The sequence below is a fragment of the Bufo gargarizans genome, chromosome 6 (genome assembly GCF_014858855.1).
Source record: "Bufo gargarizans isolate SCDJY-AF-19 chromosome 6, ASM1485885v1, whole genome shotgun sequence".
NCBI classification, from domain to species: domain Eukaryota; kingdom Metazoa; phylum Chordata; class Amphibia; order Anura; family Bufonidae; genus Bufo; species Bufo gargarizans.
This window is the reverse complement of record NC_058085.1, coordinates 30,067,218-30,081,685: the sequence shown is the minus strand read 5'-3', so window position 1 is coordinate 30,081,685 and position 14,468 is coordinate 30,067,218. Positions and strand designations below refer to the sequence as shown.

General features: G+C 43.3%; 1 protein-coding gene and 1 long non-coding RNA gene across 2 annotated transcripts; both read right to left on the bottom strand.

Moving 5' to 3' along the window:
• Window positions 1-390: 390 nt before the first annotated feature.
• On the bottom strand, window positions 391-4,080 carry LOC122942519 (oocyte zinc finger protein XlCOF7.1-like). The gene is made up of 6 exons (XM_044300185.1): window positions 4,039-4,080; window positions 3,833-3,956; window positions 3,591-3,740; window positions 3,413-3,507; window positions 875-1,037; window positions 391-417 (listed from the first exon to the last, which is right to left on the bottom strand). Exons 1-5 carry the CDS (start codon window positions 4,060-4,062, stop codon window positions 948-950), a joined length of 483 nt encoding a protein of 160 aa, XP_044156120.1. The 5' UTR covers window positions 4,063-4,080; the 3' UTR covers window positions 391-417; window positions 875-947.
• An 80-nt stretch (window positions 4,081-4,160) lies between these two features.
• LOC122942531 lies at window positions 4,161-9,167 on the bottom strand. Its single transcript, XR_006390582.1, has 3 exons — window positions 9,090-9,167; window positions 4,348-4,497; window positions 4,161-4,218 (listed from the first exon to the last, which is right to left on the bottom strand). It is a non-coding gene; the product is annotated as an uncharacterized LOC122942531 (long non-coding RNA).
• Window positions 9,168-14,468: the final 5,301 nt, after the last annotated feature.

Sequence of the window (14,468 nt, the reverse complement as noted above, 5' to 3'; positions counted from 1 at the left end):
GGTGCTGAAAAGACGCCCCCATAGCACCTAGAGGCTCATTTGCATATCAATAAAAGTATGTTTTTAAGCTTAACGGCAGCAGACAAAGGTGATACAAGAGCACTGTTAGGTAGTGCAGACACTAGCAGATTGCTAGTGTCAGTCAGCGAAAAATGTCAAACACTGGTGCTAGAAACCATTTAACTGAATCTGTGAATGTAATGCTGAAAAAACCCTGAAAGACAGAACCTAAAAATGTAACATAAAATTGTAGTATCCAGTGATGGAGTAGAATCTGTGGGTCTTCTCTGCTTTACTTAGTGGTTACTACTCACCTGGGCGGTTATCTGTAGGAATCTCCTCTATACTCTGCTCATCACCCCTCACAGATGTCTCTGTAACATATATCATGTTCAGATCTTCACCCGGATTCACAAGCTGTGAAATAAATATTGTAAGAGTCATCAGACAGTTGGAAAAGTCGTGTGGTAGGTTTTATATGACCAGAAAAGATCAGTAATTAGAATGAGGACCAAAAATGACTAGAGAACAGGACTTATCTGACCCAAATATCTGCAGGTCTCCTGTATAAATCCAATCTGATTGCTGTGCTATTCTAGCCAGAAGATTGCAGTGCAGGGAGAGTAGCCCTTATATTCTACCCCTGACATTAAAATTGTGTGTATGTATAATTTTACATTGTTTGTGCACGTGTTGCCCTTGCTGGCCGCCCCAGGGCTGTGGGTACCCTGCATATTACTGTTTATAGTATAAGGACAGGGGAGAACACAGAAGAGGGGAGAACTGATTATCTATCACCAGTGAAAAACCCCGACTATCACTGCTTATAATATAAGTGACAGGGATGAACATAGGGGTGGTGAGAATTGATTACCTTTTACTACTAGAACACCCTGCTTATTGCTGTTTATAGTACAGGGATCAGAAACTACAACTCCCAGAATGCTTCATTCACTTCTGTGGGAGTTAGAAGAACAGCCGAGCACGTTTGCATTTTGTAGTTTCACAGTAGCTGGAGTGCCGAAGGTTGCTGATCCCTGTTATAGTATAAGGACAGGAGAGGTGAGAACTGATTATCTGTCACCACTAGAACACCCTGTACATCACTGATTATATAGTGTCAGGACAGAAGAGAACACAGGAGAAGTGAGAACGTATTAGCGATCATCAAAAGAACATCATGTTTTTCACTGTTTGTAGTATAATGGACAGGGAAGAACACAGAAAAAGTAAGAACTGATCATCTCTCACCAGTAAAACACCCTATCAATTTTTATTGTATAAGGACAGGGTAGAACACAGGAGAGGTGAGAACTGATTATCTGTCACCACTAGAACACCCTACTTATCACTGTATATAGTATAAGGACAGGAGAGAACATAGGAGAGGTGAGAACTGATTATCTATCATCACTAGAACACCCTGCTTATCACTGTTTAGAGTATAAGGACAGGAGAGGTGAGAACGTATTAGTTATTATCACTAGAACACCCTGTGTATCATTGTTTATAGTATAAGGACAGAAGCGAAATGATCAATAGAACTCCTTTCTCAGTGAATGGTGCAACTCTTTGTGAAATTCCCAGGCAGGCTATAGGAAGGGAGTAGCCTCCTAGAGATCTATAGATGCATTGTAAGACAGGCAAAGACTGATAATTTGGCACAACTCAACTATGGTTGACAAGTTTTAGTATCACCTGGTTCCATCCGAGGACTGCTCTGAAAACTGTAGTCCCACCGTTGTGCAACCACAAAAGGCGTGCAGCAGCCCACAGAGAAGGTCAACTTAAAAGTCTCCATAGGCAGAAAATTGTGAGAAGAACCAGAAATTTATGGTCAGCTGTAATCCTGCCACCTTACTCCTTATACAACATAAAACATATACAGTACTCACAAAAAGTTAGGGATACTTGGCTTTTGGGTGAGATTTATGGAAACTCTAAAAGGTTCATGTTACAGTGATATCATTAAAGTAGAGCATTTAAGGAGAAGCAGCAATGGTGATTTCTTCATCTGAAACAATTTATTGAAACAAAAGCCAACACCAGCGCTTAGTACACCCACACAAAAAAACTCAATGTCTCAAAAACTTATGTGGCCTTGAGCATCAATTACAGTTTGACAAGGCACATCACACAAAATCAGAGGCTTCGCTTTCTTTTTCTTTCTCTTCAACAACGTTGTATAAAATATTTAAACTGCCCCAATAGTGAAGCACCGCTTTAAAAACCAGTATAAAATTGGGTTTATTATACTCAAACATAAAACGGTACCAGGCAATGTAGTAAAACCATACAACAATTGTTTTATTACATTGCCTGTTACCGTTTTATGAATATAATAAGCCCAATTTTATACTAGTTTTTAAAGCGGTGCTTCACTATTGGAGCGGTTTAAATATTCTTTACAGCGTTGTTGAAGAGAAAAGAAGAGAAAGAAAGCGAAGCCTCCGATTTTGTGTGATGTGCCTGCATAACTAATTATGCTTGTGAGTACAACCATATGAGTGGTATTAGTAGTGGAATACAGTGCTTCACTAGCAGCATATTTTCTGATATCCCAAAGGAACATCTGGAAGAAAATAGTAGTAGTGGGACCTGATGTTTTTCCTATCTGGAATTGGATGAGTTAAGCTCGAAGAGGTTTTCTCCTGATTGGATAGGGAACGCGCGGTCCCATATAACGCACTTTTGCAAGTCGTCTAGCACGCACACAACACTGATGTAAATGGTTTTGAATAGTCTGACATGACACTTAGGTGCCTATCACCTCCGTTAAATGTGTCTGGAGTTGTGTGTCATTTATAATTTGGTTCCACAGGGTATTGTTCAGAATGAAGTGGTAATCAGTGTGGGATGTGGCCAAAGGACATCCACTTCTATGCCTTTCTGTGACTCTTCCAGTCTTTCTGAATTTCTCTTGCAACCTGCTGATAACAGTGTGTGACACTCTAAGCTCTGTGATCACTTCCGACTGAGAAAATCCTGCTTGAAGCCTCGCAATGGCGAGGTACTGTTGATCAATTGTTTGGTGTAGGCTTGGTCTCATGATGTCAAAATGTGAACAGCATAATGAGGAGGACTGTTTAAATACCAACTCACTTTATTGGGTGATTCATGGATGAAAACACCTGTTGTGAATTTTGCCACTGTTCGAGAACAACAAGTTGTGCAAAATGTACTGTAACATTGAAAAGTTGGACATGTGCATTCAAAAGTTTAGAGAAGGTCACATTAAGTTCACCTGTAAAGGTTAGAGTGCATTTTAGGTTCATATTTCACCCACAAGCCAAATATCTCTAACTTTTTGTGAGTAGTGTAATACTGGTGGATAAAACAAGACTGACCACAAGATCTTCACAGTCTTCTACAGATCATAGGTGAAATTTCATGAGACCTTATCTCTATCTACCTGATCATCCTGTGGGACATTGTGATGTTCTTCTGAACCATCCCGTGGAAGAAGAGGACTGGGACATCTCTCCGGTGTTCTTCTCTCTTCCTTAACTGTAGGAAACACATCCAGTGACTGAATTAATTCCTTACATACAGATAATGAGAGGACGTGTGTATTTAGTCATGTCTATTACCTGGTGATGTGAGGTGCCGGTGATCCTCCATCATGATGCCCTTATATCCAGCTTCCTGAATATCCTGTGGGACATAGTGATGTTCATCTGAATTATCCTGTGGAAGAAGAGGACTGGGACATCTCTCCGGTGTTCTTATCTCTTCCTTAACTGCAGAAAAAAAAAAAAACACATCCAGTAACTGAATTCATTCCTTACATACAGATAATGAAAGGACGTGTGGATTTAGTCATGTCTGTTACCTGGTGATATGAGAGGCCGGTAATCATCCATCATGATGTGCTTGTACAGATCTTTGTGTCCTTCTAAATACTCCCACTCCTCCATGGAGAAAAAGATGGTGACATCCTGACACCTTATAGGAACCTGACAACACAATGAGACAGTCATCACCCAGATCACTTCATAGCGTTCCTGTGTAATGTCCCAGCATTCCCAGCTGTGTCACCTCTCCAGTCAGCAGCTCAATCATTTTGTTGGTGAGTTCTAGGATCTTCTCTCTATTAATCTCCTCATGTATCAGGGGGTGTGGTGGAGGCCCAGTAATTGGGCTCAGGGTTCTTCCCCATCCTTCAGACACAGGGTCCTGACAGCGCTCACTAGAGGTCTTCTTCACTACTGTGTAGTCCTGGTTATGGAGAGACACAGTAATAAATATCACTCCATACATCTCCAGAGTCCCTCACGTCTCCAGTCATGTCCATCTGTTAGTAACATAGATAAGATTATGTAATGTGACATCATCAGAATCTCTCACCTCTCCAGTAAGCCGGAAGAGAATCTCAAGGGTGAGATTTATTATACTCTCAGCCATCTTGTCCCTGTCCCTATCCATCCTTGACGGGTCAATCAGGAGGAGGATCTTATATAGAAGATATCCACTGAGCATATCCTATATTGTAGGAACCTGAATGGAAAGAAGATGAGAATGTAAAATCCTACAAAATCCCATGTAAAATACAATTACTGGAGATAGTATGAGGAGATAATAAAGTGCAGATGTGGTGTTCTCTCTCTTTGGATAAATTGGAACATGAGTTGAATAGCTTAGTCAAGGCAGTTCCTTCATGTTTGAGGTCAAAACAATTTCATTGTATGTCACACCTTCCTACAGCGAATGAAAGATGTCAACAGTAATGCCAGAATGAACAGCAGGTGACCGCTATAGACCATCATAGGCCTCAATGGTCAGGTAATATACATCCAACCAATACTGTCCCTGCAGTGATGTAAACAGACTGAAGGAGACCACAGGAGCCTCAGTGCTGGAGCAGTGGAGAAATCTACAGGTCCAATGTTAAATGGTTTCTCCAAAACAGGGGCGTAGCTATAGGGAAAGCTTCTGCTTTGGGGCCCACTCAGGAGGAGGAATAAACGATTGTATTGTCAGGACTTCTTCAACAGTATAATACAGTGACATTATATACAGTGACTGTAGCAAACGGGAGGAGTGGCTGCCGGGCCTGGTCTAAGAGAGCGATCTTAAGTACAGGTAGCTACAGGAGTGGGGGTTACAAACAAAGTTGCAGGGAGAGGAGGGGGGGCATTCAAAAATTTGCTGTGGGCTCAGTCATTTCTAGGTACACCATGTACTCAGGATAGGTCACCAATAAGAGATCAATATAGGGGTCCAACTCCCAATACCCCTGAATAAACAGCAGGTGGCACCGATACAGATACCGTACTTGTATATGTGGTTATGCTACATTGTTTATTATATGCAATTATGAAAGTATTCAGATCCAGGTGCTGGTTAGAAAAATGTAGAATGTTTTTCATGGGAAAACACCTGTAAAACGAGTTATCAAAATCAGTCTGTATAATCACTGTGCTCTTTTGGGCTTCCCAAATGTCTTTTTCAGACTTAAAGGGAACCTGTCACCAGTTTTATGGTGTCCTAACTAAGGGCAACATAAATAAGTGACTGATTCGCTTAGCAAAATGCTGGGTCACTTTCTTTAATTGACCAAGTCAATCTGCCAACATCTTGTATTGAAAAGCTCCAGCTGATAATGATGAGTCATGAATATTCATGAGCTCCTGACTCTCCCCGCCTACCTGCTGCTGAATGACAGTTATTTTCCATATGAATCAGCAGCAGGTGGGCAGGGGAGTGGCTATAGCTTTGAATTAAATATACGCTGGACTCACTGACATCACGCTGGACTCAAATCAGCTCATTAGCATGCGGCATCTTTGTGTGTATATTATGAGGTAACCATCTGTCACACCAGTAAGTGAATACATCTAAGGCACTTTTTAGTAGTTAATGATTGTATATAATTAGTTAGATTATAATCAAATATCCACATGACAGGTTCCCTTTAAGCCTCAGTATTTGGTCAGTGATTTCCATTAGTGACTGTGAGCTAAAACCAGGATTGGAGCCTCCATAGAGATGAGGTATAAGGGAAATATCTGCTCCTGTTCTGTGCTGGTGCCGCACCTGGTTTTGGCTCAAAATCATTGATGGAAATCACTGACCTGAATTTTTTTGCCTAATATTCTAGATCTTCGCAAATTCTCAAAGTGCCGATATTTGCGATAAAAATTTGCGATTAGAATATTTGCGATCAACACTATTGTACTGCTTTGATGTCTGTTTCTTTAATTCACACTATGTTTGTTTTCAGCTCCGGAGCTCACAGAAAAGATAAGAAGGAGGAAATCACAATTACAGAAAGGCAGGGGGCTCCTATAATCTTCAGAAGCAGTGTAGAAGCAGGTTCTCAGCTAGCTCTGACACGCTCCCATTTTCTGTTAGCCATCTTATGAGTCTATGTTACTAGGGACGGATCTTGTCTGACAACAAGCAGCGGACGGCTACTTATGTGGAAGTGAGAACCCAGTGTGCGAGATGTTACAGCTTTTTTTCAGGTGGAAAAGGCAAATTTTTTAAAATGAAGTTAAATTTGCTATTTACTCCAGGATTATATGAAATTGTGTGAAGTGCAGCGAGTACAGGTGAAACTCGAAAAATTTTAATATCGTGCAAAAGTCCATTTATTTCAGTAATGCAAATTAAACGGAATTGCATAAATGCAGCTTAAAATTAGAATTTTGTGAAAATGTTCAATATTCGAGGCTCAAAGTGTCACACTCTAGTCATCTCATTAATCCATACCCCCTGAGCAAAGGGTATCTGAGATCGTGACTTTGGGGTTTCATAAGCTGTAAGCCATAATCATCCAAATTATAACAAATAAAGGCTTGAAATATCTCACTTTGCATGTAATGAGTCTCATATGTTAGTTTCACCTTTTGAGTTGCATTACTGAAATAAATTAACTTTGCGCGATATTCAAATTTTTTGAGTTTCACCTGTATTTAAGGCTGCCCTCCACCACCGCCTGCCCTTTCTATACGCCAAGCACAGCGGTGCACTAGGCACTTTTTAAGGCACCATTCTGCTTTGTGTATTATGGCGGTCACTAACTTTCACAGATCTCAGCCTCCTTCAGCTACAAGCAGTTCTAGTCTGAACAAGTCTCTAAGGATCGCTCAGAAATAACTGCAGCTGCAACAGGAACTGCACAACCATAAAAATCCCACCACTTTATCAGCGCTCCAATACAAAAACGTGTTAAACCCACATATCTAAAGAAATGTATCTATAACATGATGGGCAGTGCACCTACCGTTACATGGTGCACCCTGCTGGATACTGCCGCCTGCTCCCACTCAGTATAATGGGGTCCGGCAGAGATCCGGCCTCTACACAACTAATACCGCTGCACACAGAATATTCTGTCCGGCCGATTCCCGGCGTTCTCTGGTGTGAACGTGGCCTTACCCGATGCCCTGCCCTGCACTCTGCAGTACCTCCGCCGCACTGCGCAGCCGATGGAAAAAAGACTCCGCAGACCGAAAAAAAATAAAAAATGCTGGATGACACCGGAAAGACAGATCTGGCATTTCAATGCATTTTTCGGACTGATCAGGATCCTGATCAGTCTTAAAAATGCCTGATCAGTCCGAAAAATGCAATCAGTTGGCATACGTTTTGTCGGAACTGCCTGCCGGATCACTCTGCCGCAAGTGTGAAAGTAGCCTTAGGTATTGCCACGTCCGTAACAACCTTCTCTATAAAAATACCACATGACCTAACCCCACAGGTGAACACCGTAAAAAAAAAAAAAAAAAAAAAGTAAATGGTGTCAAAAAATCTATTTTTTGTCACCTTGCATCAAAAAACATGTAATACCAAGTGATCAAATAGTCATAAGCACCTCAAAATAGTACCAGTCATCTCATCCCGCAAAAAATGAGACCCTATATAAGACAGTCGCCCCCAAAAAAAATATATATATATGGCTTACAGAATATGGCGACACCAAATTTTTTATTTTTTCAAAAATGATTTATTATGTAAAACTGAAACAAACAACCAAAAAAGTAGTCCTATTTGGTGTTGTCACATCCGCAACAAACTGCTCTATAAAAATAGCACATGATCTAACCTGTCAGATAAACATTATAAAAAACTAAAAATAAAAACGGTGCCAAAACAACTATTTTTTGTTACCTTGCCTCACAAAAAGTGTAATATAGAGCAACCAAAAATCATATGGACCCTAAAATATTAACAAGAAAACTGCCACCTTATCCCGTAGTTTCCAAAATGGAGTAACTTTTTGGGAGTTTCTACTCTAGGGGGGCATCAGGGGGTCTTCAAATGTGATGTTGCAACTTATTATCCCAGTGAAATTTGCCCTCTAAAAATCGTATGGCAATCGTTTCCTTCTGCGTCCTGCCATGTGCCCGTACAGCAGTTTACAACCACATATGGGGTATTTCTGTAAACTACAGAATCAGGGCAATAAATATTGAGTTTTGTTTGGCCATTAACCCTTGCTTTTTTACTGGAAAAAAAAAGTGGATTAAATAGAAAATAAGCCAAAAATGTGAAATTCTGAAATTTCATCTACATTTTCCATTAATTCTTGTGAAACACCTAAAGGGTTAACAAAGTTTGTAAAATCAGTTTTTAATACCTTGAGGGGTGTAGTTTCTAAAATGGGGCCATTTTTGGGTGGTTTCTATTAAGTAAGCCTCACAAAGTGACTTCAGACCTGAACTGGTCCTTAAAAAGTGGGTTTTGGAAATGTTCAAGATTTGCTTCTAAACTTCTAAGCCTTGTAACATCCCCAAAAAATAAAATGTCATTTACAAAATGATCCAAACATGTAGTAGACATATGGGGAATGTAAAGTAATAACTATTATATGAGGTATCACTATCTGTTTTAAAAGCAGAGAAATTCAAATTTGAAAAGTTGCACTTTTTTCCAGAGGATAGATCATCAGTTAAAACAGAAGCCCTTTAAGTTGAACAATGGCAGGGTCTTGAAGGGGTTAAGCTCATGTCCTGCCCCAGAAGCCTGTGTGCTTACTTCCTGGTTCATGTTCTCGGGAATCTGTTCACTACCAGCGGATGGAGCTGCAGATTTTTTCTGCTCTGCAGCTTTTTATGTGTGGATCTGGTGAGTGTTCCACTTACCTGAGTCGGTCGTGTCCTCCATGGGCAATCCACTATGTGCAGGAGTCAGGCTCCAGGCTGTGCTGCAGGAGGATGTAAAGGACCTATGATGATGTCACAACCATGTGATCATGTGTAGGGGGAGTCGGGCTATGCTGCTGGGGCAGGCAAAGGACCTGTGGTGATGTCATAACCATGTGATCATGTATGGGAGGAGTCACAGAAATCACATGACCAGGTTTAGCTGCTCTGTGTATGCAGGACTCTGTTGTTTGTAATTCCAGTGTATAGACCTGTAATGTTTATGTAGCTGAGCTGTATGTGTATTCAACCCAGGGGCGGTTTGACCATAGACCTTAAAGGGGAAGTTTTGGGGATGTATTTTGTCCTGCTGGAAGTATTTTGTGATGGACTGTGGTATTTGACTCTGTTGGGGTGGTATAATGAGCCACAATATGGTATTGCTGGCCCTGCCTTCCAACAATTTGGACCTGACTACAAAACAGGGCTACTTTTAGTATTTTTTCCAGGGCCACTTTCAGTTCCCATTCCGCCACTAAAACAGCTGTTTATGTGTAATATACCTCTGAAGACTTGTATCAGTGTGTGCAGCAGAGCTGTGTATGTGTAATGTCTATGTAGCAGAGCCGGCGATGTAATCTGCTGGTATCGGGGCTCTGTGTTGCTCAGGAGATGTTTAGGGGTAACTCTATCCCTTTTATCCATATCAGTTATTAGAAATTATGTAAGCCAGGGATGCTCAGCATACAGCAGGGCATAATGGGAGTTGTAGTTTTACAACAGCTGGAGGGCCGCAGGTTTAGCATCCCCGATGTAAGTGATATCTTATGTCGGGGGCAGACGTGGGATTTCCACAGTGGGGGGGGGGGGGGATGGAAATTATTATTTTATTTTCTAGTTTTAGCACATAAATGGGCGCGCTGTGTCTTATCGCTGGGGATTTTCTTTGTAGTTGATTTGCTCCATTCCAATGGGGGAACATGGGCCCTGTTCTCATGACTGGCAGGGGCCCCCATGGACCCCCCCAATCAGTGCACAGGAGATAAGTTCCCTTTAATAGCGCCGCCCTGCGTCAGTTTTGTGTCATTGGCTGAATTTCAAAGATGAGATTTTAGTCTTCAGAGATTAGAAAAAAACGCATCGGGCGACGCTGGAGAACGGCGGAAATGTCGGACAGATTGTGATCGGAGGCAGGACAGGCTCGGAGAGGTAAAGCAGTGATTAGTGTGACAGGGGATGGGGAGAAGGCGGGAAGGTTGTCCTCAGTGACAGCGGTAAAGCAGGTTATGTGGGAAGAGCAGCGAGTAGTAACGTAGAGAGGCTGAGAGGACGGCGGCTCCGAGCTTCATCTAACGCTGCCGATGGTTTAGAGATAAGAGGCATAGTCCTCAGCTGAGATGAGGGGTGTCAGACGGGGTACGGGGGGGTCGCAGAGGGAGGTAAAGGTATGAAAAAATGATTTGGGGTTGTGGGACAGAGACGACGTAATAGAAGTGAAGAAGTCCTGCTGTGAGGAGGTGAGAGCAGACATGAAGCTGCTTCTCTGTAGGCCATGAAGTCTTTCTTGGGTGGGATTTCTTCCGGCTTCGTTCTGGACTCTGGAAGCCTCAGCTTTTCTGTTTGGTTTGTGTCGGGGCTGGGGATGGATTTGTTGGGTTCTGTTCTGTGTGAGACGCAGGGGTGAGAGCTTGTGGTGTTCTAGAAGACAGCGGCTGCATCATGAAGAGAAGATATGACCTGCACTGATGATCTGGCCACTTCAGAGACAAGATTGGTTACATCTAGTGATGAGCAGCATAGGCAATATTCGTATTTGAGAGATATCCCAAATTGTTAGCCTACTATTTTAGATCTTTGCAAAGTGACGATATTCGCTATAAAAATTTGCGATTAGAATATTCATGATAAACACTACAAGAGTTTTCTATATATTAAGGGGTAGGTAACTTTCCTATTGGTTGATGGGGATGCTGCTAAGATCATACAAAGATATTGCAACCTTCTCATTGGCCCAGAAGCAAGAAGCAGTGAGTACTGATGAAAAAAAAAATCTAGAATATTCGCAATTATGAAGATATAGCACTATATTCTAGATCTTTGCAAATTCTCAAGTGCCGATATTTGCGATAAAAATTCGCTATTAGAATATTCGCAATCAACACTAGTTACATCCAGCAGGTATTTCCCAGTCCCCAACCAATTTCGACCCTCCTCCCTCCCACACGCTCTCTCTCCTCTTTTGATGATGTTTTCAGGCTTCTCTCTTCTTCTCTACCCACCACCTGTCTACTCACACCTATCATATCTTCTCACACCTTCTCCAATCCCTCTCCCCAGCTGTAATTACTCATCTAAATACAATTTTTCTCTCTTTTCTGGGATCTTTCCGGACTCTCTCAACCCTTCTGTTTGTCACCACCGGCCCTGGGAGAGATCTTAGAAGTTCAGATAGACGGAAGACTCAGGTGTCTATTTGACAGATCTCTCTTGTTTTCATTGTTGCTGACAGGTTTCCACGCCTTCCCAGATGCTACTCATTATCAGTCAGGTGGCTCTTTATATGTTCCGCCTCTCACTTGTTTCCCTGCGTCTGATAGTTCTTCTGTGGGGTGCTCTGCTTGTGAGGTGGTTCTCCTGTTCCAGTTGCTTCTCAAGCTAAGTCCTTTTCCCTTTCTTGGTGTGTCTGTTCTGACTAGGCCTCAGGGAGACACTAGCTCCTTCAGTTTGGAAGGAGTCGGTTGCCTTTTTATCTGTTCCCTAAGCTGAGGGTTTGTTGCAGTGTTTCAGCAGTCTCAGGTTCCTGTGCATGTGCATTTCTACCTTTGAGATTTGCACATTTTGTTAGCAGCTTAGGGAGAGTATCAGTGATTGCTAGGAGGTGACCTCTTTGTTCCCTAGGTTTGGGGCCTAGTTTGTTGTTGTTTTGTTGTGGTTCCCTTTGGTTGTCTTTCCTTCCCTGTACTACCCGTGACCAGTGCCGTACTTAGAGAAGTAAGGGCCACATAGCAAGGATCAAACCAGGCCCCCCACACAGGACAGAAGGGTTTCCACCTAAACCCCTTTCAATGACCCTTGGGCCATTTTTTCCACTGCCTCGTTTGCTAAAAGTTGTTCCTTTAGAAGGGTAGAGTCCTGATTAAGTTTTTACCCCCCTTGCCCTGGGCCTCATAGCAGTCGCATGGTCTGCCGCTATGGTAGTTACGCCTCTGACCGTGATATTATCAGCTGCCGAATACCATGACTGTTTCCCCTGCTCTGTGTTGTCATGGATCCTGTCTCTGCACTGGTGGATCGCATGCAGGGTTGTCGCTGGAGGTAGCAGACCTCTGTGAAACTGTTGCAAGGTGCCAGGCATCTGTCTCCGCCAGTGGTGTCCAGACCTGCTCAAAACCTAAGAGCGCCCTCCCGGACCGATTTGCCAGAAGAAGTGACAATTTAGTTCGGTTCAGGGAGTTTTGTAAACTCTATTTTCACTTGCGCCCTAACTCCTCTGGTGACGAGAGTCAAAAGGTGGGGATGGTTATTTCTTTATTGAAAGGAGATGCTCAATCCTGGGCCTTTTCTTTGCCGACTGGACCCTGGCTTTCGTCCTCTCTATGGTCGCTCCTTTACTGTATCAATCGTTAGTTCTACTTCTTCTCATCTCCCTCTCGGTGTTGGAGATCCTCATGGTTCAGTCCTAGGTCCTCTACTCTTCTCTCTCTACACATCCCTGATTGGACAGCATATCAGTAAATTTGTTTTTTAGTACAATCTCTATGATGATGACACCCAACTCTATACTTCATCCCCTGACATCACCCCTGCTGTACTCCAAAACACCAGTAATTGTCTGGCAGCTGTCTCTAACATTATGTCCAGGGCCGGATTAAGAGCATCATGGGCCTGGTGCTGAGGATTTTGCTGGGCCTTTTTATGGAAATATATACATAATATATAAAATCATAAATAACATAACACATTAAAGGGATACCGTCACCAGGTTTCACCCCTGTCAGCTAAAAATATGCTGATGTTCAGGGCGTCTTCACGATTCCTAATGTGGGCTTATAAATGTCATATGTGGGCTTATTTAGCTAAAAAACAGCTTTTACTAACCTGTCAGTCAAACAAATAAGGTGCCCGAGGGGATGTTAATGGATGCAAGGTGCCGTCTGCACCCGCCGCCGTTCGTGCCCAGCGCCGCCTTTCCAGACTTCTGCGCCCCCTCCCTCCCTCCCCCTCCTGCTGTAAGATCTCGCGCATACAGGGGTTGAGCGAAGTGCCGGCGCATGAGCACTTCGCTGTAAGAAGCCAAATGGAGAAGTCCGCACGGCGCATCAGGCAGAGCCCTGTGCGCAAAATCTTACAACAGAAGAAGGGGGAGGGAGGGAGGGAGAGAGGCGGCACAGAGGATTAGGAGGCGGCGCAGAAGTCCGGAAAGGCGGCGCTGGGCACGAATGGCGGCGGGTGCAGACTGCACCTTGCATCCATTAAGATCCCCTTGGGCACCTTATTTGTTTGACTGACAGGTTAGTAAAAGCAGTTTTTTTAGCTAAATAAGCCCACAGATTACATTTATAAGCCCACATTAGGAATCATGAAGACGCCCTGAACATCAGCATATTTTTAGCTGAGGGGTGAAACCTGGTGACAGAATCCCTTTAAAGAAATTACTGTTTCTAGCTGCTGTGGACTGTGGACTAGCAGCTAGAAACAGTAATTTCTTTATGTGTTGTTATTTAGACTGAGCCCAGTCTCAGCATGCTTAGGCTACTTTCACACTAGCGTTCGGCTATCCGCTTGTGAGCTCCGTTTGAAGGTTCACAAGCGGACCCGAACGCTTCCGTCCAGCCCTAATGCATTCTGAGTGGACGCGGATCCGCTCAGAATGCATCAGTCTGGCAGCGTTCAGGCTCCGCTCAGCAGGCGGACACCTGAACGCTGCTTGCAACGTTCGGGTGTCCGCCTGGCCGTGCGGAGGCAAACGGATCCGTCCAGACTTACAATGTAAGGCTACTTTCACACTAGCGTTCAGAGCGGATCCATTCTGAACTGACCCACTCATATAATGCAGACGGTGGCTCCGTTCAGAACGGATCCATCTGCATTATATTGTAAAAAAAAATGTCTGTGAAATTAGCCTGAACGGATCCGTCCAGACTTTTACATTGAAAGTCAATGGGGGACGGATCCGTTTGAAGATTGAGCCATATTGTGTCATCTTCAAACGGATCCGTCCCCATTGACTTAGGCTACTTTCACACTAGCGTTCGGGTGTCCGCTTGTGAGCTCCGTTTGAAGGGGCTCACAAGCGGACCCGAACGCTTCCGTCCAGCCCTAATGCATTCTGAGTGGACGCGGATCCGCTCAGAATGCATCAGTCTGGCACCGTTTGTC